Source organism: Callorhinchus milii, unplaced genomic scaffold, assembly GCF_018977255.1.
Source record: "Callorhinchus milii isolate IMCB2004 unplaced genomic scaffold, IMCB_Cmil_1.0 Scaffold9, whole genome shotgun sequence".
Classification (NCBI taxonomy): Eukaryota; Metazoa; Chordata; class Chondrichthyes; order Chimaeriformes; family Callorhinchidae; genus Callorhinchus; species Callorhinchus milii.
Window position 1 is genome coordinate 20,220,681 of NW_024704750.1, and position 25,793 is coordinate 20,246,473.

The following is a 25,793-nucleotide window of genomic DNA, read 5'->3' on the forward strand; positions in this document are numbered from 1 at the left end:
GGGAAGGGGGTCGCATTTACATACTTTTTTTAAAAAAAAAGAGTGGCAGAGTGAGCCAAATGTTTACAATGGGGGGAAAAAAAACTGATCATCTTTGATTTCGATGGTAGCAAACTGAAAAAAGAAAGCATTCAGCAGCTTGTAAATAACATTAACCTTTGTCCTACTGTCATCAATGCTTCATTGTATTTTTTTCCATTGCACTGCTGCATTTGAACCTTGCAGTATGTTGCTGGTGCACCACCTTTCTCTATAGTTTAATTTGCGAGGTATAAAAAGTTATCGCTTTAAAGAGCTACTTTGCTTAAATTTTAAGTAGGTTTCTGTCGTTTCAACAGCGTGTTACCCTCCAACTTGATTTCACTTTACAGTGTGTTCCGTGAAGCGCTTTGGGACGTCCTCCCCGACGTGAAAAGCGCGGTATCAAATGCAAGGATTATTATTATTATATTATTACTAAACGGAAAGCAGGAGACGGGGAGCAGTTCATTTACGGTTACGGGGAAAAAAAAAGTCCGTCTTGGGCGCGCGGTGTCGTGTCGTGTCGTGAATTACCTTAACACACTGTAGAAAGAGAGATAAAGTATTGCTGATGTGTGTGTGTGTGTATATATATATATATATATAAATTAAAAAAACTCAAGACTGGGCTCAACCTCTCACCTGAGAGCTCCGGTACCACCATCCCATCGCCTCTCAAACCGGCCCAGACGCCGCCCGAGAGCCTCCTCCTCCTCCTCCTCTTGTTGTAGAGCAGGTACAGCAGACTCAGCCCCGCGGCCGCCCCCAACCCCAGCCCCAGGCTGAGGCCGGTCCCGTACACCCCCCGGGCCTCCCCACTCATGGCCCGCGTGGGTTCCACATCGCCCCCCCACCCCACCCCACCTCACCCGCCCCCCCCCCTCCAATCGCTTGTATTAATACTCGTCTAACAGTTTTTTTTTGTAAAACTAGAAATACCAATACATTAATTCTGTTACTATCACTGTTATTGCTGCGCTATATTTTATATTATAACCTGCATTACTCCCACGTTGTAGAGAGGTTGGAGGAACTTTGCTCGACTCGGGAGAGGGACAAACTCTCCCCCCACCCCCTCCTCCTCCGCCTCCCCCTCGCGGCTCACGCGCACCGCACGTGGCGACTGCAACTTCGAACCTCGACGGTTGCTACGCGCTCGAGGGCTCAGGACAAACGCCTCCAACGGTCAACCTCCAACCGCCCGGATTCAAACGGTCGGCCTCCAACCGTCTGCCCCTCAGCGCGGGGAGCGGGTACGGTGACCGGCCGCCACTCTACACCATTTATGCCCCATCCTCCCCCCCCCGTATCGCTATCGTTGGCTCTTCGGCGGGAGGGGGGGCGGCGGCGGGGCGGCGGAGGAGACGGTTGAGAGCTCGGGCTCCGGCTCGGGGGGGGGAACCGCAATCAGCGACGCACTTTCTGTTGTTGCGCCGACCACGGGGTCCTTCCCCGGAACCCTGAGAGCTCGCGGCTCGGTTCCGGCCTCGGCTCCGGCGGTTTCGCTTGAGGGGAAGCTCCGTGACCCGGACCCCCTCGGGGTGGAGGGGGCTGTCACAATGGCGCCGTCACTGCGCGCTGTTGTGGTCGGCCACAGCTGCCGGAGGTGACCAAGATGGTGGTGGTGGTGGGGAGGAGGAGGAGGAGAAGGAGGGAGAGGTCGCTACCCCTGAGAGTATTTCCTGTGAAAGACTTTGGAGACGTCCTCTCCGGGTCAAAAGTTATGAGGTGATTATTAATATTCTTATGTGGGGATGGGGGGGGGTTCGTTTCCATTTGAGCTCCTGGTCCATTGTGGAAGCGCCTTTGCCCCACGTTATGGAGTTTGTTGGTGTCCTGTAGCTCAGTGGTTAGAGCACTCGCTTTGCAAGTGAGAGACCCGAGTTCAATTCCAGGCAGGTCAGGGCGAAACCTTGGGCAAGTTTCCTTACTCCACACAGAGCCTAATAATAATCCCTCCAAAACCCAAAACAATAATAAATTGGTCATTTTCAATCCACGACTGTTTGTGGGACATTGCTGTGCGCAATTGGCTGCCGCGTTCGCCCACAAATATACAGTCACTTCACTTTACAGTGTGTTCCGTGAAGCGCTTTGGGACGTCCTCCCGACGTGAAAAGCGCTATATCAAATGCAAGGATTATTATTATTATTATTATTAAGCTCAGTATGATTAGGGTACTACTAAGCCCCTCTGGTCACACATACTGTCGAGAGAATTTGGGCTCATTGCTGTGGACTCCACACTGATCCAGAGTTTAGGGTTACCAAATTTTCATGGTTTCTCCTGTGGGGAGTGGGAGGGGGGAAAGGGATTACTTGACAAAAGATTTCAATAACTTATTTGCTCAGTTCTGTAACCGAGTCTCCCATCTTCCTTCTACTTTTAATGTTTTCGATCCCTGAATGGTGATTTGCTTCTGCATCAAAGCACCGTACCGAACCGGTGTGAACGTATTCAAGACCGAGATGGATAGATTTCTTATTGCAAAAGGGATTAAGGGATATGGAGATAAGGCAGGGTCAGGTTATTAGCTGGAGTTAGATTAGAAGATCAGCCATGATTGAATGGCAGGGCAGGCTCGAAGGGCCGAATGGCCTACTCCTGCTCCTACATGTTATGTTGTGTTATGAAACCTTCACGATTGTTACTCTGCACTACTCCGCAGCTGATCTACACTTGTATCTTTTTATTAAAGTTAAAGGCAAACTCAAACCCACCACCTGCTCCCTCGATCCCATCCCCACCTCTCTCCTCGTCTCCCAGCTCCACCTTCTGCCCACCCCCTCCTGTCCGATGTCATCAACCTCTCCCTGTCCACCGGTTCCGTTCCCACCCCCCTAAAAACGGCCGTCATCACCCTCATCCTGAAAGAACCTTCCCTGGATCTATCCCTCCTCTCCAGCTACCGCCCCATCTCTAACCTCCCATTCCTCTCCAAGGTCCTGAAACAAGTCGTCGAGTCCCAGCTCCGCTCCTTTCTCTCTCGCTATTCCCTCTTTGAACCCCTCCAATCCGGCTTCCGCGCTGCCCACAACACGGAAACAGCCCCGGTCAAAGTCACTAATGACATTCTGAACATCTGTGATCAGGGCTCCCTCTGCCTCCTTGTCCTCCTCGACCTCTCTGCCGCCTTCGACACTGTGGACCACTCCATCCTCATACACCGCCTCTCCACTTTACTCAGTCTTCACGAATCTGCTCTTGCCTGGTTCGGTTCCTATCTCTCACTGTCTCCACTTTGTTGTCTCCAACGGTTTCTCCTCCAGCCCCCGCACTGTCACATCTGGCGTCCCCCAGAGCTCTGTCCTTGGCCCTCTCCTCTTTAACACCTACATGCTCCCCCTTGGTGACATCATCCGCAGACATGGGGTCAACTTCCGCATGTATGCGGATGACACCCAACTCTATCTTTCTGCCTCTACCCTCGACTCTGGCAACATCAACCTCCATGGTTGCACACTACAACTCACCAGTCAGTCAGGAACCTGAGTGTCTTGTTCGACCCTCAACTGTTTTTTCTCCCCCACATTCAAGCCATGACCCGCTCTGCCTTCCCTCACCTCCGTAACATCGCCTGACTCCGCCACTACCTCATCCCTCAGGCCGCTGAAACTCTTGTTCATGCCTTCATCACCTCCAGGCTCGACTATGCAAACGCCCTGCTTGTCGGCCTTCCCAACTCCTCCCTCTGCAGGCTGCAGATAATCCAGAACTCTGCAGCCCGTGTCCTCTCCCGCACCAAACTCTGTGACCCCCACAAAGCCCTCCATGGCTTCACCCCACCCTACCTCTGCGACCTCCTAAACCCCTACCAACCCGCCTGTTCCCTCCGCTCAGCCGGTTCTGGCCTGCTCCATGTCCCCTGACCCAAACACCCCACCATTGGCGGAAGAACCTTCAGCCACTCTGCCCCAACCTCTGGAATTCTATCCCCCAATCACTCTGCCTCGCCCCCTCCTTAGCCTCCTTCAAGCCCCGCCTCAAGACCCTCTTCTTCGACCATCGGCCACCCACCTTCCCCTCCCCTCCCTTACCCCCCCAACGGAGTCCTGTAGCTCAGTGGTTAGAGCACTCGCCTGGAAGCGAGATACCTGGGTTCAATTCCAGGCAGAGGGCGAAACCTTGGGCAAGTTTCTTTACTCCACACGCCTAATAATAATCCCTCCAAAACAAAACAATAATAAAAATTGGTCATTTTCAATCCATGACTGTTTGTGGGACCCTGCTGTGCGCAATTGGCTGCCACGTTTTGCCCACAAATATACTGTCAATTCACTTCACACTCTATTCTGTGAAGTACTTTGAGACGTCGAGAAGATGTGAAAAGTGCTATATCAAATGGACGGATTATTATATACTATAAGGTTTAACAATGACAGTTTCATTTTTCGTAAAGGTCAGATGGATAAATAATTCTTCATCTTTTCATCAAGCAAATAGTATAAAGGGGAAATTGAAAGTGTACTTTTTAAAGGAATAACTTGAATGAACCTTCTAGCCATGACTTGGCGCTAATATAATAATCATAATCCTTGCATTTGATACAGCGCCTTATCACATCTTCGAGACATCTCAAATAACTTTACAGAATATACTGTAAAGTGTATATTTTGTGGGTGAAACTCGGCAGCCAATTGAGCACAGCAGTGTCCCAGAAATAGTCGTGGATTGAGCGGCCAAATTATTATTTAATTTTTTTTAAGGGATTATTACCCCCGGAAAAGTGATCTGCCAATTGAGTAACAAACGTGTTCTTACTTACTGCTAAGTAAACTGTGGCGTGTGAAGTAAGGAAACTTGCCTAATGTTTCGCCCTTGAGGACCCAGGTCCTCTCGCTTGCGATACGAGTGCTCTAACCATTAAGCTACAGGACTCCACATAGTTATCATATAACAGAAAACATATTGCAGTAGTGATATTTGTTTCATTTTATTTTATGGTGATAAATGTCTTCCCAAGTGTTTTCTGGAACAAGTTTTGTTTCTGATTAAATTCTGAACTCTTTACAACTTTGCATTACCCTGTTTCTGCAAATAGTGTGACTGAGATCAAAATTAAACATGTGGAAAATTGCATGTCCAAAGTTGAATGATGGTATCACATAATACGTGAATGTTAAACCGCAGGCTTGCATGAAAAGTAACTCAGCATAGTTTAGACTTTGTAACTTGGAATTCCTAACAATATGCAGGAATAGGACATATTTTGGTAACTTGAGTAGTGTGAAATTTAAAACAGTCATGCCATGAAAAGAATGTGGTTTAGCTTATTGGGAATTTCTTAACAATAGAAATAAGTTTGACAAGCTGGAATTTTATTACACACCCATGAATGACAAGTGGTACATTGGATTTCTTTTACAGTAGAATTTGAATGGGGTGTGCTTCGACACATGGAATGTAGTCAGTTTACTGTACAGTATATTTTGTGAAGCACTTTGAGATGTCTTGAAGATGTGATAAAGTGCTATAAACAAATGGAAGGATTATTGACTTTCCCAAACTCCTGTCCAAATGGGGTGGGGGGGCGAGCTTCAAGGTGTTGAAAGCAAATGGATGAAGGCAGAATCTACCTGCTGTATGAACACACTCAAGATGTTGTTCTCCACCACTTTCAGACTGATGCACAGAATGATTTGTTCCCTTCCAGCTCCTTTTTCTTCAATAAGAACATAAAAACTTGCTAAACGAAAGAAGACCGAGATCCATCCAGTTTGCCTTCCATCATACTGGCAGTCGCATAACATGTCATGATCCAAACTATATATTTGTTCTCGCGATACAAGTTCAAGGATGTTCAAGGAGCATGGCATCTGACAGTTTTTTCTTGTTAACACAGAAGTTGATTTGCCTATCAATATTCTGTCAGATTCCCCAGGGTCATACAAAACGTAAGAGTAGAGGAATCCACAGTGCTTCTAGACATTAGTTGGCCTCAGAGTGTGATTCACTTTGGAGTTGAAATAACTTGTCCAATTTCACTTGCCACAGGCCAGTAATTCTCGTGAATTGCTTTGAGATGTTGCAATGATCTGATAAGGCGCTATGTTAAATGCTAAGATTATTAATCAATTAATTAATTATTTAGCACCTTTTATGCCAAATGCAATTCGTAAAACCACTGTAGAAAATAAATGCGGCTTTTGTATTATTGCCAAACTGGACACTGACGCAGAAGACTCTTGAGAAATGCACACTTTCATGTTGATACGTGTAGCAGAGTATAGCTTCACAGATGTTTTTAATGTGTGCCTGAATTTTGCCAAGAATTCTAGCTGGTGGTACACCAGCTGCTGATATCCTCAGCCGTACTCACTGGCACTGCAGTCTGAATGAGACCTTAGAGCTAATTTCCTGTAATTTCCCCTCAATCAGTTACATAAGTCCAAGAGTTCAGAATTGTAATGAATTATTGACGAAAAGGGTCATCGGTTGGGAAAGACAGCCATTTAAATATCATTTAAACATCATCACCGGCATGTCTTTTTTTGGATTGGAGTCGTTGGCCAAGGTTAAACACAATTTATCTATGACTTACAGTTAGAATGTCTCAGACATCCAGGCAAAATGCTTTAATGCCTTCCTTTGGTAGGCGCTGGGATCCTTTACTGTAAAGCGCTCTGAGACGTCTGGTGTGGAGGACGCTATATGAATCCAAGTTGTTGTTTGTTGGTACATTTCTCTATTTGCCTCATCCCTCTTCAATGTACCCCCTCTTCACCATCTAAATGTTTCCCTTTGGTGACAGTATTTTGTGCAAAGCGCAGAATAATAATAATCTCCATGCTGCCATCAGTGGCTGGGGTTTCAGTGTCAGTATTTTCTATCCATGAGACATGTTGAATAGTAATATGCTTCTACTTCATAGCACAGGACAGAACCTGTGTGAAACCTTCAGAATTGTTATTCTGCACCATGCATCTACTCTATAAATTTATCTTTTTATTAAATTTTAACAATGACAGTTTCATTTTTCATAGAGGCCAGAGGCATAGATCATTCTTTATCTTTTAATAAAGCTAATAGTATAAAGGCGAAATTGAAAACTTGGAGTTTTGCTTTTTAAAGGAATAATGTGAATGAACTTTTCAGCTATAACTTTGTTATACTATATTTCAGAGTTTTGTTAAAAAAAATTACATAGCCATTGATCATGTAACAGAAAACATATTGCAATTGTGATGTCTGATTCATTTTATTTTCTGGTGATAAAGGTCTTCCCAAGTGTTTTCTAGAACAAGTTTTATTTCTGATTAAATTTTGAATTCTTCAGTATATCATCCACTATCCCATTTCCTTTTAATAAAACTCGAACAAAGATAGGAATAAAAGCAATCCCTGGCAGAAGTGTGGATTCCTCAGATATTAAAGATCTTATCCTGCTGTGATGATCAATGACAGGACTTTGGATGTAATGGAGAAACATGTAATCTCTATGGCCTTTCCATCCTGTGAGCCATCAAAAATACCAATTAGATATAGTTTTAACTGTTTGAAGGCCACGACTACCATATCATGTTGAAACATCTCAAAGAGCTTTGTTGGTTTTACTGCAAAATGTAGTGACTGTATTTGTAGTTGAATGTGACAGCCAATTTGCACAAAGCGATGTCATAAAATAGCTACAAAATAAACCACCTTTATTTAGGGGGAATTGTTGGCCAGGACATCAGTAACTCCATTCTCTTTTCAAATAGGGCCATGAGTTCTTTAACATCCACCTGAACAGGCATTGACACGATCTTGGGTTAACGTCTCAGTCAAAGGACGGTACCTTGAACAATGCAGTGCTCCTCCAATGTTGCACTGAAGTTCAGCAAAGGCCAAATTTCTTACAAATTATTTAATTGACACAACAACAAAATTACATTTGTAAAACGCCTTTCACGTCGGGAAGGAGGACGTCCTAAGGCGCTGGACAGACAGAGTTACGGACCCGAGCTGGGGGTCGGGATTGAGGAGAGTCGAGGGCGGGGGGGGGGGTGGGGAAGTAGGGAGGTCGAAAGCACGGTCAAAGAGGCAGGTCTTAAGATGGGTCTTGATGAAGGCAAGGGACACGCCCCTTAAGTACTTAACTAATGTTTTTTCCTGACAAGCAACCATAAGCTGGCTGGCCGGGGGTGCGGGGATGGTATTCACTCAGTTAACTGGTATTGCACTACTCAAGAAAGTCTCAAAAGGCTTCACAAACCTGACTAAGAGCTCGAGCTGACATGAGGTTTGATTTGCACTGACATTAAATGTTCTTTTTACTGCACTCTTGTCACAAACATTCTCTGAAATGTTAACCCATTTTATAGACTTTCATCAGTTTTGCCAATATGTCACACGGAATCAATGCTTAAACTTAAAGGGATTGTGTGGTGGGGCTGACTGTAGAATCAAAGCTTTATATTTACACAGTACCTTTCGCCTAAAAAAGTAGTCTACAAAGATCAATTAGGAATTAGGTGAATGCTGCTGTACAGGCAAATAAAGCTAATCTGAGTTAGTAATATCTGAGTATCCAATTGATTTGAATTTGGGATGAGGTGGGAATATAAACCCACCTCAGTCACTGCACTTCACAGTAAAATTCTGTGAATTACGTGATATGGCATTATATCAAATGTAAGGACTACTATTTCATATCACTTAGAGAGGGACTGGTAGAGATGAGGCTTTCATTCTATCGGTCTGGTGAGTGATTCAAAGCCAGCACCCATAGTCCAAGGCCATTGCACCAAAGCCAGTACCCCACTCACTCTTTCATTACCTGCTGCACAATTACGCTTTTATGTTTGGCAACTTAGACGGACATATGAAATGTTGGTATAGAATGAATTAAGACATCACTGTATATACTTTTGCGTTTCAGTAAACATCGAAGGCTGAGAGTGATTGTTTGACAGGGCACATGACCTGTGGTGAACTATGACATCAAGATCACAGAAGAAATTTGGATGCCCAAAGCCCTTCATCTCATTATTCCAGAATGCCAAACCTACCAAACTTCCATTACACCATTAAGTTGTACGTTTGTGGTCCCCTCACTGGCTCTGCTAGAGATCCAGACTCCATCGCGATATCTGCCATGAAAATTGCAATATCAAAAGGAGGAACAGCAGCATATTCTGGTCCTACCTATAGTTGTGGGCACGTGCCGGCCATTGCAGGATTACCTGCTTATAGACACCAGTAAATCTTCATTCCTTCACAGGGGAATCTCACTGTAAAAGGCGGACTTCCTGCTTCTGTTATTGCAGAATGTATTTGGAAATTGGAATGAGATACATTTTTACTGTACACAAATAAATAAGTTGTTACAATCAAGTTGTTACCATACATTTTGCCCACAAAATAAACTGTCAGTTCACTTGACAGTATATTCTGTGAAGCACTTTTAAGATGTCGCGACAACATAGGATTCAAGGATTATTATTATCATCACTAGAGGTCATCTTGTAATCTCATCCTTCCAGAATACCCATCCTACTGTCTTTCCATTACACCATCAAGATGTTTCTTAAATGAATCCAGCAATCTGGCCTTATCCCTTCCTGGCAACTGCTGCGTTCTCCCACAAATATACAGTCAGTTCACTTTACAGTGTGTTCTGTGAAGCGCTTTGGGACGTCCTCCTGACGTGAAAAGCACTATATCAAATGCAAGGACTATTATTATTATAACTGCTCCCAACTGCTGATTCTCCTTAGGGTAAAGACATGCTTCCTGCTGTCCGCCTTGCGCTTGCTCCGTCTTTGTCCTGTTTGGGTGCGGTCTGATAGCGTGGTTTTAAGTTGAATTTCTCTCTTCCACTTGATTTCTGAGACACACAACCTGCCGCAAAGAAAACACTGGCAATCCAGCTGGGCTCGGAAGCAATGCCCGTTTCCTGCACGCCTGGCCCTGAAACCGGGAGCGATCACTTTACCGGGAAGGAAGGTCCCTTTAAGATCTGGTGGGAAGGCGCTGTTGAGGGATTGGCTGGGGCTGTGGGCTGGGCTGGGTGCTGGGGGAAGGGATCGCAGAGGCTATTAACCTACAGCGTGGAGAGCAGCGCAACACAGGCCACAGACACAGAGACCGACTGAGCTGCCGAGGGAATGCCGTACGTCCTCATCAGCACCCAGACCCGCCTGGTTAGTGACCCGAGGCTCGCACTGATACACGTTGCAGGGGAGGAGGAGGGCTGGGGGTTAGGGTAGGGCTCAGCCGGGGGTTCATGTAACAGTCCCAGTCCGCGTTTAATCTCCCATCTGCTGAGCCGGGTGTGTGTGTGGGGGGTGGGGGTTACAGGCTCGACAACAGGTCCCAGTCTGCCAGTCGCAGCCTCACACAATCCATTCACCTGTCAGCACCGACATTCAGTCGGCTTTCAGTTGGAATGGAGTGTTATAATAATATTATAATGATAATAATATGTGGGGGTTGGGGGGGATGATGCTTTGAGCTCAGTTTCAAGGCTTCATCTAAACTGGAGTATTCTCTCTGCTTCAAATGTGGCTCTTAACAAGTGAGAGCATCCTGTGTTCAGGGGATACAACTTCTTTCTCCACTTGTTACAGTCCAGAGTCTCCTTCTGAACTCCTCCACTCCAGCACTGGTTATCAATGAAACCATCTGAGATTGACACAGTGAGGCAAAGCAGATCCAGGGAAACCTGATCAATCGGATTGACCTGACAGGATGTTGCCTACGTCCGAAACGCCTCTCACCATTCAGACTTTGTAATTTTTACAGCTTAATTAAGGATTTAGCTTTTAATTGTGTCTGACACAAGTGGAAACCCATCGCCGCGCTTAAGAGTACTGCATAATAATCCTTGCATTTGATATGGCACCTAATCACGTCATTGAGACGTCTCTAAACGTGCTTCGCAGGATATACAGTAAAGTGATTGACAGCATTTTGTGGGTGAAGCATATACTGTAGCTCAGTTGTTAGAGCACTCGCTTTGCAAGTGAGAGACCTGAGTTCAATTCCAGGCAGGTCAGGGCGAATAATAATCCCTCCAAAGAACAAAACAATAATAAATTGGTCATATTCAATCCATGACTGTTTGTGGGACATTGCTGTGCACAATTGGCTGCTGCGTTCGCCCACAAATATACAGTCAACTCACTTTACAGTATATTCTGTGAAGCACTTTGGGACGTCCTCCCGACGTGAAAAGCGCTATATCAAATGCAAGGATTATTATTATTATTATCTAACCAAACCGAGAACCATGTAAAGCACTTACACATACTTGTTAGGGCTTTGGCTTGCAGGATTAACAGGAGCTGAGTGGGAAGAATCCCTACCCCCAGAGACTGGTCTGTCCTTTCAGATCCTGCTGATGAGCCAGGCTGGCTGGGCTGTCATCAGCAGTGCCCTGGAGTTCTTGAGGTCCTAAGTGGCTCAGGAAACGGACTACAGAAAGCGATTGACTCGAATGTTACCTTGAAACCTGTTCAGCTCCAATCTGAATTTGACAGTATGGATGGGATGTTGTTGTCATAATTTGGTAATTCAAGAATGTTGCAAATAATTACGAGGCTTCAAAGCCATTGGCACAATTTCATTCAATAAATTAGACTTGGTAAATGGTTATTCCAAGCCAGTTCAGCTCCAAAGAAAATCTGCTCATCTTCTGCTTAAGCCAGTTAGTTACTAGTTTCTAGCTTTAGTTTTTAAAGATCTCATTGCTGAGTGAAAGTTAATTTATTGTGATGTTACATATTACTTTGATGATTGTACTACTGCAGGGAATATACATCATGTTCTCTATGAATGTGCACAATACTTTCTGTTATTAGCTCAGTTGGAAACTGAAGTTTGACCCTATGGATGGGATGTTGTCTTCATTTGGTAATTGCAGTATAAGGCCTGAAAACCAATGAAGACACAATTGCCGGAATGTATTTGATAAATTATGGTCATCTCTAATTCGCTCCTTGTGGTGACTCCTTGTCCTTCATGCTTGATCCCAGACAGTGCATCACTGAACATAACCTTACCGAATGCCTGATGTGCGCTGTTCTGGTGTAGGGGAGGCAGATCCCGGACAGCGATTAGGAACAGGAGCCCTGGCTGAACAGTACCATATTGTACTATGGCACCACTCTGTGGCTGAGATCAGTCAACTCAACACAAACCAGGAATAGAATTCAAGTGACCAGGGCATGACCTCATTGTTAGGAAGAGGACAAGCCGGCCGGGGTGTCTGTTTGAAGGTGTGCACATAGATGGGTAGCGAACACAGACCCTGCAGATCCTCACAGCTCAGTACCTTTGTCCAGTTCATTTAATCCATGGAGTCCTGTAGCTCAGAGGTTAGAACACTCACAAGCGAGAGACCTGGGATCGATTCCCAGCAGGGCGAAACCATAGGCAAGTTTTCTTACGCCTGATAATAATCCCTCAAGAAAAAAAACAATAATTTGGTCACTCAATCTACGACTTGACTGTGGGACACTGCTGTGTGCAATTGGCTGCTGCGTTTCGCCCACAAATATACAGTCAACACAGTCAATTCACTTTATAGTGTATTCTGTGAAGCGCTTTAAGACGTCTAGAAGACGTGAAAAGCGCTATATCAAATGCAAGGATTATTATTATATATTATTATATTTGCCCAATGGCTCATCAGAGGAGCTGGCCTCCAGATGGATGCAAAGGCTTGTGCTGCAGCAAGTGTGACTGAGGACTATAGGAGTGTCACACCTGCTGAGGTGACTGTATTTGTAAAGGAACCCGGCGCCACATAATCACATAGTTTAAGCTGACGCTCAAATACAGGGCAGGAGTGGTGTTGCATTGTCAGAGGTGTCGTCCTTCGGATGAGACTTTAAACCGAGGTCCCGTCTGCCTGTTCAGGTAGACGTTAAAAGATTCCACGGGGCAATTCATAAAGAGAAAGGAGTTTTTCTTGGTATCCTGGCCAACAACCCCTCAAATAAAATTGGTCATTCACTCCATGGTTGCTTTGCGCAATTGGCTGCCGCATTTTTCCCACAAAATACACAGTCAATCCATCTTACAGTACTGTATATTTATTCCTTTGAAGCACTTTGAGACACCTCAACATGATAAGGGCTGCTATCAAATGCAAGGATTATTATTATTACGCGCATTTAACTGCCGTGTTTTGCCCACAAAACATACAGTCAATTCACTTTGCAGTATATTCTGTGAAACGTTTTGAGACGTCTGAAAGATGTGATAAGTGCCAATATCAAATGCAAGGATTATTATTATTATTCCCATTTAAAGACTCTTGCTGATAGCAGACTGTCAGAAAATCAACTTGCACTAGCTGCACACCGCGCAGTCTCTATCGGGAGTCTATCCGCTCCCTAAGGCGGGCCAACACAATCAGATCGAGTCTTCTTATTAACACCCCCCTTCCCCCCCCCCCCCACCATGTGCTGAGTAGATAATGAGATTTAGATAAAAGATGATTAAAAAATTGTAAATATTTTTAGAAACCATGGTTTGTTTTTCAGGAGACTGGACCAACCATAGTTGGGGACGAGCACTCCGATCGGCGGCTGATGACCTTACTTGTAGCCGAGAAATTCACCATGTTGGGGAATAACTTGTGAGTATTGTGCACAACGGACCAGAGCGTAGGGGAGGCTTTCAGATTTAAAAAAATCCATCTTTCTCTCTTTGTGTCTCTCTTGTTCCCAACCTACAGCCTAAAGGGCGCAGACAGGCTTTATTATGGTTTTCTTGACTTTGCATTGGAAAGGTGGGTGAGCTGAATTTCCCCCCTGCCCCGAGGGAGGAGATTGCTGCCCTGGCACTGTGTAACCACTGCTGTGTGCATCTTGCCAGCTTTCTCCAGACTTCTCCTAAAGGCATTGAGAAACAAGCCGGGCTTGCTAGACAGCAGGCAGGAGGAGGAACCCCTGATCTTCCAATCTCTAGGATTGGGCACACAAGAACAAATTAGATTTATACAGCGCCTTTCAAGTTAGGAGAACATCCCAAGCCACTGGACAGACAAGGTTTTGAAGGCAAAGGGACTGTGGGATGGAGTTACAATGGGTAAAGGCTCGACCGCTGATGGTTGATTGGTAAGGGTGGGGACCCATGGATATGGCCGGACAGTAATAATATCTCTGTTGTTGCACCAACCGAGACCAGCAACCTCAGTGCAGATTTGAACCGAGAGCCTCCCAGTGTGTGGCTCAGACACTGAACACACTGAGCTATCAGCCTGCATAGATACGTTATTTACTCAGAGGTTAAGTAAGTAATGAATCTTTAAATTTAATTTTAAGTAAATAATTATGTAAATAGTTAACAATTAAATAATTAATAAATAATCTGGGTTGGTGCGAAACCAGGATTCCACTATTTTTAAGAAGGCACATCCCCAAAACACTGTTCGCTGCAGATTGTGGCTACAGTTCTCCAGTGCACTTGCCAATAAGGTAAGCCTGTACATGGGGAGAGGCTGTGAAGACAGACCATTGCTCAATCACACTGATCGGATCGCACCTTTCACATCAGGAGGACATCCCAAGGCGTTGGACAGTCAGTGTTTCAGACCCGAGCTGGGAGTCGGGATTGGGGAAGGAGGGCAGGGGGGGGAAGGAGGGTGATCGAAAGCACCTTCGAAGAAGACAGTCTTGAGATGGGTCTTGAAGGTGGTAACGGAGGGGGTGAGGCAGAGGGACTGCGGGATGGAGTTCCAGAGGGTGGGGGCAGAGTGGCAGAAGGCCCACCCGCCAATGCGTCACGTGGAGGAAAACAGCAGCATTGATGGGTTAATCCTAACCCTAAGAGCCTCCGATTTGTGAGCTGTGTGACAGGCGGCTGTTAATAAGAGCCTTGTTACAGAGAGTAAGCTTTGGCCAGTTTCTTCACAAATCTGTTATAATCTCATGGATTCAAAGCACAAATCTTTTGGGCTCTAATGAGGTCAGCCTGCAATCTGTGATTCTTCAGGAGTAGGTGATGGTTTTCACTCCTCTGCCTGAACGCATTTCACTCTGGAAGACGTAATATAATGTCAGATTACTGATGTGGGATATGCATCTTTGGTAATTTTCTAGTAGATTTGTAAATTACTATTCTGAATTGCCCCTCACATAAAAAATTAAATCCAACTGAAGGTCACAGCCATCGGTACTGATGACTCACCTGTTAACCCCTAGCTGACTGGAAGCTATCATGGAGTGTTATTTGTGTTTATTGTTAATGGATTCCTTAATAATTAATCTGAGGCCCAGACGGCAGCTATTTGCAGAAGGACATTAGGCCACTCCAGAGATGGATTGTGTCGGAACAAAGTTCCAGAGCTCCGCAACTTCTGGTTTGCAACTTGGGAGTCATCATGAAGGAATCCATTAAGATATTCTACAATTTAGACTCCAACAGCTAAAGACTCATTTGTTATATTTAATATTGTGTGTAGAATAGTCGTGTACACTTATCCTGCTCACGACTGCAATCCAGACACAGTTATTCTCACTACTGCTAACCTCCCTTTGATCTCAGTGCTATCTCCACTTACAGTGGGTTCTCTAGATTGACGCTGAATTTGGTTCTTCCCTTGCCTTTAGCCTCTTGTCAAGTACTGCACTATGTTCACTTTTGCTCCTGACGACCTTCACACAGTCGCAATCCACTTCTCCCGGACAGACTGGCCGACTTGCTTTACTTACGTCCATCCTACATGATAGGCAACGTAGAAATGCAAGGTTATATGCATGTGTTGGTTACTGTTGCTCACCTTTAAGATGCTAACTTTGGGAAACTGACCCTTTTAAGATAGCTTGTGATGATAGTGACTTGACAACTACATGTATTTATGAATGAGCCTCATTAATAATAATAATGAATGAGCCTCATTGTCTCTCTGTTGTGGCCCAGAGCTGTTTGTAAACCATGTAATGAAATCCAATTGAATTTGCAGATCTGGAAAGACAAAAGGAGCAGTGTTTTCCTTTGGCAAATGTAGTTTTGACACACCCAATGCTGTCAAATGAGAATAACCATAATTTACATTTATACTGTCCCGCCTTTCACAATGGCAAGACATTTAATGTGCTTCACAGAGCCGGCTGGGAAGCCAGACTGGTGTATGGGCAGCTGAGGGTGGAGGTGAAGGTGATCAAAAATGCAGGGTCAAAAAGAAACGTCATGAAGTGGGCTTTAACGGTGAGGTGGGGAGGGGTTGAGGTAGAGGGTCTCTGGGATGGAGTTCCAGAGAGCAGGGCAGAATAGCTGAAAGCCTGCCTACCGATGGTTTGCCGGGGGTCTGACACATGCGGAAACCCATCACCAGGGGGTGGCATGAAGCAGGCTGGAGATCCCTGAGCGGAGGGAGCAGCAGGGACGAAATTTAAATAAAGTGAGATCACGTAACACATCAACTGCCAGCATCTGAAGCTCACTGATAATGTGACTGAAACCAATATCAACACACACCCTCCACTCGGTATTTCTGGCAACAACAGTGGAACGCTTCCTGAAAGACACAAAACCTTCTTTTTCGACTGTGCCTTTGGTTACTTTGCTTCCTCCACCATTGCCCTCCACCCCTCTCTAATCCCAACCCAGCTCGGGTGCAAACCCCTCATTGTCCATTGCCTTGGGACATATCCCGACATGACAGGTGCTATATAAATTAAATTTGTTGTTGCTGAAAGATATTCCAAAGAAAAAAAACTTGCATTTTATAACTTGCCTTTGCATACTGAACTGTATCCGAGCACTTTATGGTAATTACTGTCAAATCTATGGACTATTTGGCCACAATTTGGAATTCTAGGTCCTGGAATCAGCTTCGTCTTTCTTGAACCCTCTGCAATACTCCATTGTGCTTTAAAATGGAGGCTTCCCCGAGAGGGAACAAAGAACGTGCTTGGCTTCTCACAGCAAAGTGTCTCAATTATCAGGTAATTAACATCAAGTGCAGTGTACTGTATATTCTGTGAAGCGCTTTTAGACGTTTCAAGACGTGATAAGGTGCTATATCAAATGCAAGGATTATTATTTATTACAACTTTCATAGTGGGAGGATATTTCAAAGCAGTTCACAAAGCTACCTAAAGTTCTTCCAAATACCATGAGATGATGGACCATTTTATTTGAAAAGCGACTTCCTTCTCTTTTCGAATAGAGCCAATAGGATCTTTTAACATCCTCCTGAACAGGCAGCCAGGCCTTGGTTTAATATCCCTGACATCCGGGTTCTGGAAGCGAGGGCTAATCTGTACTGGGCTGTGGGTGCTGAAATGTTCTGTAGCTGCGGGAGTCTGAGCTACAGCAGGAAATACAGGGTGACCAAAAAGTCATGATAACTACCCTATTATCTAAAAAAAATTCATAATTTCTTTAAGACTTATTAGACATTGTAATGGTATCACGACTTTTTGGTCACCCTGTAAAATGGGAACATTTTCATCAACTTTTTCAACAGCTATCTGGAGGTAATGTTGTGATGGTGACAGAGTTGTCTCTGGTTTGTCTCTGCAGTTCGGAGTACCGTGTGAATGACCCACCCCGTCTAGTGCTGGACAAGCTGGAAACAATAGGCTACCATGTGGTCAGCATGACCGGAGTGGGACAGACCATCGTCTGGTGTCTACATAAACCTGCAGAAAAACCTTCGCCGCTGTGGACACCCCTTAAATGACAGACAGAGAGAGAGACCAGCTGATACCAGGTCACCAGCACAGCTAACATCACAATGTAAACTTACACTGAAGGAACATTCCAATTATAATTTACATAAAAAGCTGGCTAGCTGACTGGTGTTCATTCCCAACCCACACACGCACACCATGTGATTCTACGTTAACACATTAAAACTATTTGAATCAACCATCCTCCCAATTCCACACACAATCCCCTGCTAAAGTGCGGTTTGGGATCAATGCATCATATCTGTGTAGCCACTTACATTCCCCGTTTTTGACAATGTCATTGCTCGTCACTAAGTAGCTCAGAGTGATTTATAATTGTGGACAAATCAGTTGTTTATGAACTGTGTGCAGAATTGATGTTTGGGTGTTAACCTTGACTGTCCACACACTGAGATTCCCATCGCCACTGGGTTTTTCAGAGTGAGCAAACGCTTTGCAAGAAGGAACTGACTTTTCAGCCAACAATATTGTTCTTGTTCATGTACCTGGGAGACCGGTCCCACCATAGCACTGAGAGCAAGTCATTTGTAGGAATAAAGCAACATCGAGGTGAACCTGGTTCCTCAGCCACGAGTAACCCTCGCTGCACACGATATTCGGTGATTTGGCCGTAGGGAACAAGTCCCACTCATTCAGTAAACCAGATTTGTGGTAAATGTCACAAACTCAAATTGACACATACGGGTGTGAACAAGCAAGTTAACAACAAAATTCAGTTTGTTAGTTCCTTCCCAAATGGATAAGGAATCTCTGGCTTTAACACTGACTGACACAGTAATTCTCTGTATGACACACTTTCTAAATGAGTAACCATATTAAACAGCCTCTTGATATTCATATTTTGCCCTTCATTCTAACACACGGCTGAGTGTAACAACCCTGGGTATAACTTCCTATAAAACCCCTGGTATAAGCCCCTTCCCAACAATCAACTCTATTCTGCCCCATACTGTAACACTCTGTACTTGGCTCCCGATAGCCTCACCTGCTGATCTCCACATTGATTACCGTACAGTGTGATTCACATTTATATAGTGACTTTCACATCAGGACGACTTGATTCTGAGGACACCTGCTTATGACTGAGAAATGCTTTATGAGGAATGTGTCATCAAAATTCATTACGGTTGGCTTGTAACCCCATGGGGTGCCAGGGAGCAGTCACTGCAGGTTTACAGCACAAGCTGCAGAAGTGTTTAGTCACAGGGAGTAGAACGTGTGACTTTAAATTGTCTGTGACCTCACTGGGCAGCTAATAGTGTTCCCATCACTTTGGTTGCGTTTGAGATCTAGGCTCAGGATCTCTGCCATGAATGTTGGAATATCAAAAGAAGGAACAGCAACAAAGACAATGAGAGCATATTCTGCTCCTACCTACAGTGTAGGTCAGGTGCAGATCTCTGCAGGTTTACCTGCTTATAGATACCAATAAATCTTCATTCCTTCACCGGAGAATCTCACTGTAAAAAGCGGACTTGCTGCAGAACGTACTTGGAGATTGGAACAAGATACATATTTACTGTACACAAACAAAATGGGCTGTTACCATCATTAGAGGTCAGCTTGTGATCTCATCCTTCCAGAATACCCACCCTACTGTCTTTCCATTACACCAACAAGCTGTTTCTTAAATAAATCCAGCGTCCTGACCTCAACCATTCTTGGTACCCCCCTGGTAACAGCTGCTGATTGCTTCAGTGTAAAGAAATACTTCCTGGTGTGTCCTGAACTTGCCCTTCACATACCTGAATCTGTGTCTTGAATTCTTCCTATTTGTACGTATTTAGCTACCACATTGATCATGCAGGAAGTTTTTGTAAAACAATGGATTGAAACACATCGTGACCAAGACCTCATTCGAGTCTGTCCGATCTAATCCTGACATATTGGATTGATTAACTGAATCTTTTGAATGTCCTCAATGGAGAAGGCTGCCGAGGTGTCACAGCTGTTATTGTTTTAGCTGCAAATGTCGTAAAGTTTAGCAACACAAACAAGCATCATCAAAGCAACCGTTTCTGTGTATTTGACCAAGTCCATACTGCGATGTCAGTCGCATTACAGAACAGTTAATTGGTGCGTGCATGTAGCAGCATCCGAAAACAATGATCTCACACAGTGACCCAGATACTGCTCTCACTTTCACACAGTGACCCAGATACTGATCTCACTCTCAGTGACCCAGCCGATACACTCCTCTCACTCTTGTAGTGACCTAGAGACCCTGACACTGCTCTCACTCACACCGACCCAGCCATTATACACTGCTCTCACTCTCACACAGAACTACCCTTACTTACTCTGTGCTTCACCGGTATAAGGGTTAGTGCCTGCTCCCATCACAATGTCTCTTGCAGGCAGCCAGGGGTCAGCGCACACCGAGTGGGACTCGGAAAAAATAGACTGAATGACCAACCAGTGGAAAAAAATCTTCAGTGATAAACTTCTGGCCATATAAGTTGACCTGCTTTTTCCCTGACTAAGAGGGCAGCAGATCCTAGGGTTGACGTCCCTGCTGTTGCTGCTTTTCCAGCTGTTTAGGGCCAAGCTGGGTGTCCATCTCCCTCACCTCTCAGCAAGTGCTGGTCAGGTCTAGAGTCTCACCAGCTTCCAAACCCTGGGTCTCCCAGACCTGCCCGGGCCTTCACTGCTCCCAAGGCATTGGAGCACAGACTGAAACAAGAAAAGGGCTCCGAAGATTCATATAAAATGACTATTTATTCCAGTTCAATGTATGTGGGCCTGAGAGTGGTCATTATTGTGGCCAGGTTATAAGTCCTCCTCCTGCTGTAGTTCCTCGATCAGCCGTTGTCTCTCTGCCGCCTGCCGCATGCGCATCATCACCAGGCTCTCGTAGTCCCGTTCCGTGCGTAACGAGCCCTGTGGGAAGAGGGAAAGGAGAGGCCGGTCAACACAGCTCGGGCAGGTCTGGTCTCTCCCAGGCTGCTGCAGGAGGCGGTGTGATGGGAGCAGGTGCTGACATGAGAGTGAAGCATAGAGTGAGAACGGGCAGCCCATCTCCCCCCACCTGCTGAAAACTCAACTACATCAACCACAGGCCATTCTCTCCCCCTCCCCCACCTGCTGGAAAATATTAATAATAATCCTTGCGTTTGATTATAGTGCCTTCTCACGCCATTGAGATGTCTCAAAGTGCTTCACAGAATATATTGTAAAGTGGACTTACTATGTATTTTGTGGACAAAAAGCGGCAGCCAATTGCACACAGCAGCATCCTACAAACAGTCGTGGGTTGAGTGACTGCATTTTTTTTTGACATTGTGGCCTTACAGACCCTCCCCTCCCGAAGGTTTGTTCACCGCACTGTATATTTATTTGTAGGCGAACACAGCAGCCAACATCCCACGAACAGTCGTGCAGTGAGTGTCTAATTTTATCTGGGTTGTTGGCCAGGACACTAGGTGAAACTCCCTTCTCTTTTCCGATAGTGCTACAGGATCTTTGACATCCATCTGAAAAGGCAAAATAATAATATATAATAATAATCCTTGCATTTGATATAGCGCTTTTCACGTCGGGAGGACGTCCCAAAGCCCAAAATGTCTCCTCCAAAGCACAGTGTCATTGAAAATGCTCCCCCACGACCTACAGAGGGGAGAATGCTACCAACCTGCAGCAGACTGACACTCAGTGCGACTCACAATGAGCTGTGCTGGCATTTGTTGAACTGATTGATTCGTCCAGAAAATATAGCACCTTATCACGTTGTTGAGATGTCTCAAAGCCTTTCACTGGAGTTTACTGTGAAGTGACTATGTATTTTTTTAGGGAGACGCGGCAGCCAATTTGCGCAGAGTAATGTCCACAAATGCAAGGATAATATAAAAAATATCCTTGCATTTGACGTGGCTCCTTTCCTTTCACGTTGGGAAGATACCTCAAAGTGTTTCGCAGAATGTACTGTTCCTCGCTTCCTGTGTGCTGCACCTGAAGGAAGTGGACCTCCATGGCGATCTGACAGCCCAGAAACAGGCCATTCTTGTAGTTGAATAAAGATAAAAATGGGTAAAAAAATCCCATTCTAATTCAATGAAAGGATATTTTTATCGTATTGCTAAGAACAACCCAAAAAGTGCAGTGAATTCAATGACATTTTTGCCATGAGAACGTTTATAAATCTCAGTGGCCAGAGGGCGCCACTTTCGGGAGGGGAGGAGAAGCACAGGGTTTACAAAAATCTGATTGTATTTCCCTTTGGCAGCATGGCACGTTGCCACATTTTGGCAGTGATTCTAAGATGAAAGGCATTGGAAGCGAACACAGGAAGAAACAGTCCAAACATATGAAGCGACTTTCAGCCTCTCTCCAAAGGGAAAGGAAGGGTGTTCCTTATCCACTGAGTGAACTTCCACGTGTCAGAGTAAAAGGCAGACGCTTTGGTTCACCGTCATCAAATTATGGAACAGCTGCTCTTCGGTGCTGATATTCCCTTCTGCTTTGACACAATAATAAACAGCTTTTAAAAGCTCCAGGCGCCTCATCCTTTTCCCTCATCCATCGGCTTGTATTTTGGAGATTGCTATCTGCCTTGCTCTCTGGCGGCAGTGTACGTGAGTGTGTGCAGCCACACACACACTCACGTACACTGCCGCCAGAGAGCAAGGCAGATAGCAATCTCCAAAATACAAGCCGATGGATGAGGGAAAAGAAAGCCACAGATATTCCCAGGTTATACAGAGTGTTGGGAGAGGTCACTGACAACGGAGGGGCTGCTGCTAAGCATGTGCACTGAGACTTCCTGAGCTGCTCGTCACACGATGGAAAGAGAACCACAGCACAGCCCAGGCACCGCATCACCTAGTACAATAGGACTGACCAGCACATAATGTCCTCACGACAAATTGACATGGCAGGCACATAGAGGGCATTTTGCTATTTCCTCTCCAGTCTTTGTAACCCACACTGAGCTTCTGTCTACAGTGTTGTGTACATATAGTTCTGCTCAGACACACCCAGAGAGAGGACTGTGTCCAGCTCTGGTCAGACACAGCTGGAGAATCATGTCCATCTGCCACAGTTCTGACATGGGGCTTGAACCCACCTAATGAATACAGTGTGGAATCTGAAGCTTGTTAGTTGCTGGAAATGAAGGTACCAAGTCCAGAATGATTAACATCAGAGGCAAAGGTCTGAAAGGTAATGTGGAGTTTTGCTCCATTTCCTTTTGGTCACCTTCCCTCAGGCTGGAGGGTACAGGCTGGAGGGTACAGGCTGGAGAGTGCAGGCTGGAGGGTACAGGCTGGAGAGTGCAGGCTGGAGGGTACAGGCTGGAGGGTACAGGCTGGAGGGTACAGGCTGGAGAGTGCAAGCTGGGGGGTACAAGCTGGAGGGTACAGGCTGGAGAGTGCAGGCTGGAGGGTACAGGCTGGAGGGTACAGGCTGGAGGGTACAGGCTGGAGGGTACAGGCTGGAGAGTGCAAGCTGGGGGGTACAGGCTGGAGGGTACAGGCTGGAGAGTGCAGGCTGGAGGGTACAGGCTGGCGGGTACAGGCTGGAGAGTGCAGGCTGGAGGGTACAGGCTGGAGGGTACAGGCTGGAGAGTGCAGGCTGGAGGGTACAGGCTGGAGGGTACAGGCTGGAGGGTACAGGCTGGAGGGTACAGGCTGGCGGGTACAGACTGGAGAGTGCAGGCTGGCGGGTACAGGCTGGAGAGTGCAGGCTGGAGAGTGCAGGCTGGAGGGTACAGGCTGGCGGGTACAGGCTGGAGGGTACAGGCTGGAGGGTACAGGCTGGAGGGTACAGGCTGGAGGGTACAGGCTGGAGGGTACAGGCTGGCGGGTACAGGCTGGAGGGTACAGGCTGGAGGGTACAGGCTGGCGGGTACAGGCTGGAGGGTACAGGCTGGAGGGTACAGGCTGGAGGGTACAGGCTGGAGGGTACAGGCTGGAGAGTGCAGGCTGGAGAGTGCAGGCTGGAGGGTACAGGCTGGAGGGTACAGGCTGGAGAGTGCAGGCTGGAGGGTACAGGCTGGAGGGTACAGGCTGGAGGGTACAGGCTGGCGGGTACAGGCTGGAGGGTACAGGCTGGAGGGTACAGGCTGGAGGGTACAGGCTGGAGAGTGCAGGCTGGAGGGTACAGGCTGGAGGGTACAGGCTGGAGGGTACAGGCTGGAGAGTGCAGGCTGGAGGGTACAGGCTGGAGGGTACAGGCTGGAGAGTGCAGGCTGGAGGGTACAGGCTGGAGGGTACAGGCTGGAGAGTGCAGGCTGGAGGGTACAGGCTGGAGGGTACAGGCTGGAGGGTACAGGCTGGCGGGTACAGGCTGGAGAGTGCAGGCTGGAGGAGATGTGCATATTGCTGACTGTCACTGCAGCTTTCTATTCAATAAAAATTCCCGAAACAAACAACATTTTGCAAAGTCGTCACTCGGCACAATCTATTACAATCTGACCGTGGGTGGGGGCGAGTGTTACAATCTAAACGAGCCAGTAGGAGACAGGGACGCAGAATGTGAATTGCAAGTTTAGGAGAGACTTCGGGAAGTACGTCTTTGCACAGAGTTTAATTAAGAACTGGCACAAGTTATGAGGAAAGGCAGAAGTGTACGATTTTTATAATAAAAAGCTTGATTATGTGGCAAGAAGGTGTTCGAGTAGGAATTCTGCAAGGATGAAATGAGTCGAAGGGCCTTCTTCAATCGTCCCTCTCTTGTGAGGATTGAGTTGCTGAATCGATAATGTAACTGACTCTTGGGTTTACTAATGTGCCATAATTATCAGCAGATTAACAGAAACCTTGTCACAAGGTCAAGATGCTTTCACAGTCTGGTCAAGGGAGCTGCCTGTACATTCCTTATATGTTCTGATCCTTGTTGATCTGGTGATCACACCCCAGTGATCTGGTGACCACACTGTGGTGATCTGGTGAACGCACACAAGTTCTGACTGTTCCATTCTGCCACAGATGCCTGATATGCCATAATGCAGAAACTCACAAGTCAGTGGATAATCAAGGTTCAGTGTACACAGTATTTTTTTGTGTGCCTGACTCGAAACCTATCCCCACCTTAGCCAAGAATATCTGAATCAGGCAGAGTTCCACATAGGTTTGCAGAAGGCGGTTATACAGAGCAGAAATCTTTGAACCTCCATCATAGGTGAGTGCAGGGAGAGGAAGCTCTCACTAACACTGCCCATGAAGGGTTAACTCCTCTCGCCTGTCATGTACTATGGAACATTCCCGGCATTCTTGCCTTTGTTTGGATCTCAACCTCTGTCCGAAAATATGGGCTCAAACTGATTATTTGCTGCACGTACAGCGCTGGCACTGAGTCAGCCCCTCTGGCTCCCCTGCGTGAGGGGCGCTATATAAATGCAAGTTGCTGTTGTCGTTGTTGACCACCTCCCGACACACATTTACCTTTGTTCCTCACAGTCAGCTTCTCACCAGCTCCACAAGAGCCGGACGCTAACCGTCAGGAGCAGGCGGAGTAGGAGCAAGCGGAGCTGGAACAAACTCTAACTCACAAGGCATGATGTTACACCTCCACGTTTTATCTCCTCAATACGACAAACTAATTGCAAAGCTGAATCCTTCAAAGCCTAGCAATTTCACAGTGGCTATACAATATTTACTTTAATACAAACATTGCAATAATCCAGTCAACTCGCATTAATCCAAATGAAGTGATTTTAGCGCAAGTTAAATGGTCTGGAGACTGTCGCTTGGTGGTGTAACCTGGAAAGTCAGCCTTGTGATCACCTGATTTCCTCACAAAAAGGATGTTTACTTCGGGAATTTCAGTACAACGAGACCAGTGGTTCCAGAGCAATGGTAGTAACTCTGAGCTAGCAGTAAACAAGAGCAGAGGGCATCCCACATAAGAAGAAACTAACAGCAATGGACCGTACAGCCCGCCGAATCTGCTCTACCATGTAATTAAATCGGCTGATCTGCAACTTAATCCCATTTCCTGCCGCTTCAATACTCCGGTCCACCAAACACTCATCTCCTCCCCCATAAATATTTAAATGTGCCTACGACATTTTCTGGTTACGAAATCCATACTTACGCATGGCCTTTTGTGGGAAAATGATTTCAGTCTTGACTGCTTTAGTAAGATGTCCTCATGGTCTAGATTCCCCACCAGAGCCAGAAGTTTGTCTCTAACTGCAGTGTCAA

At 46.0% G+C, this 25,793-nt stretch overlaps 3 protein-coding genes and 1 long non-coding RNA gene across 5 annotated transcripts in view; 2 read left to right on the plus strand and 2 right to left on the minus strand.

Annotated features, from left to right (window-relative positions):
- rmdn3 (regulator of microtubule dynamics 3) overlaps window positions 1–892 on the minus strand; it is a 76,044-nt gene extending 75,152 nt beyond the window's left edge. For both annotated transcript variants that reach the window (XM_042338040.1, XM_042338039.1), the window contains exon 1: window positions 664–892. In XM_042338040.1, the coding sequence (XP_042193974.1) occupies window positions 664–844 (181 nt within the window). In that variant the 5' untranslated portion in view covers window positions 845–892. The remainder of the gene's footprint in view (window positions 1–663) is intronic.
- Window positions 893–1,183: 291 nt separating this feature from the next.
- LOC103187511 lies at window positions 1,184–9,333 on the plus strand. The gene is made up of 2 exons (XR_488907.2): window positions 1,184–1,749; window positions 8,883–9,333. It is a non-coding gene; the product is annotated as an uncharacterized LOC103187511 (long non-coding RNA).
- A 641-nt stretch (window positions 9,334–9,974) lies between these two features.
- Window positions 9,975–18,489, plus strand: gchfr (GTP cyclohydrolase I feedback regulator). Its single transcript, XM_007907042.2, has 3 exons — window positions 9,975–10,146; window positions 13,495–13,589; window positions 17,483–18,489. The coding sequence occupies exons 1-3, from the start codon at window positions 10,111–10,113 to the stop codon at window positions 17,640–17,642; spliced, it is 291 nt and encodes a 96-aa protein (XP_007905233.1). The 5' UTR covers window positions 9,975–10,110; the 3' UTR covers window positions 17,643–18,489.
- Window positions 18,490–20,351: 1,862 nt separating this feature from the next.
- dnajc17 (DnaJ (Hsp40) homolog, subfamily C, member 17) overlaps window positions 20,352–25,793 on the minus strand; it is a 50,673-nt gene continuing 45,231 nt past the window's right edge. The window contains exon 11 of the mRNA XM_042338041.1: window positions 20,352–20,532. Coding sequence (XP_042193975.1) covers window positions 20,422–20,532 — 111 coding nt within the window. The 3' untranslated portion in view covers window positions 20,352–20,421. The remainder of the gene's footprint in view (window positions 20,533–25,793) is intronic.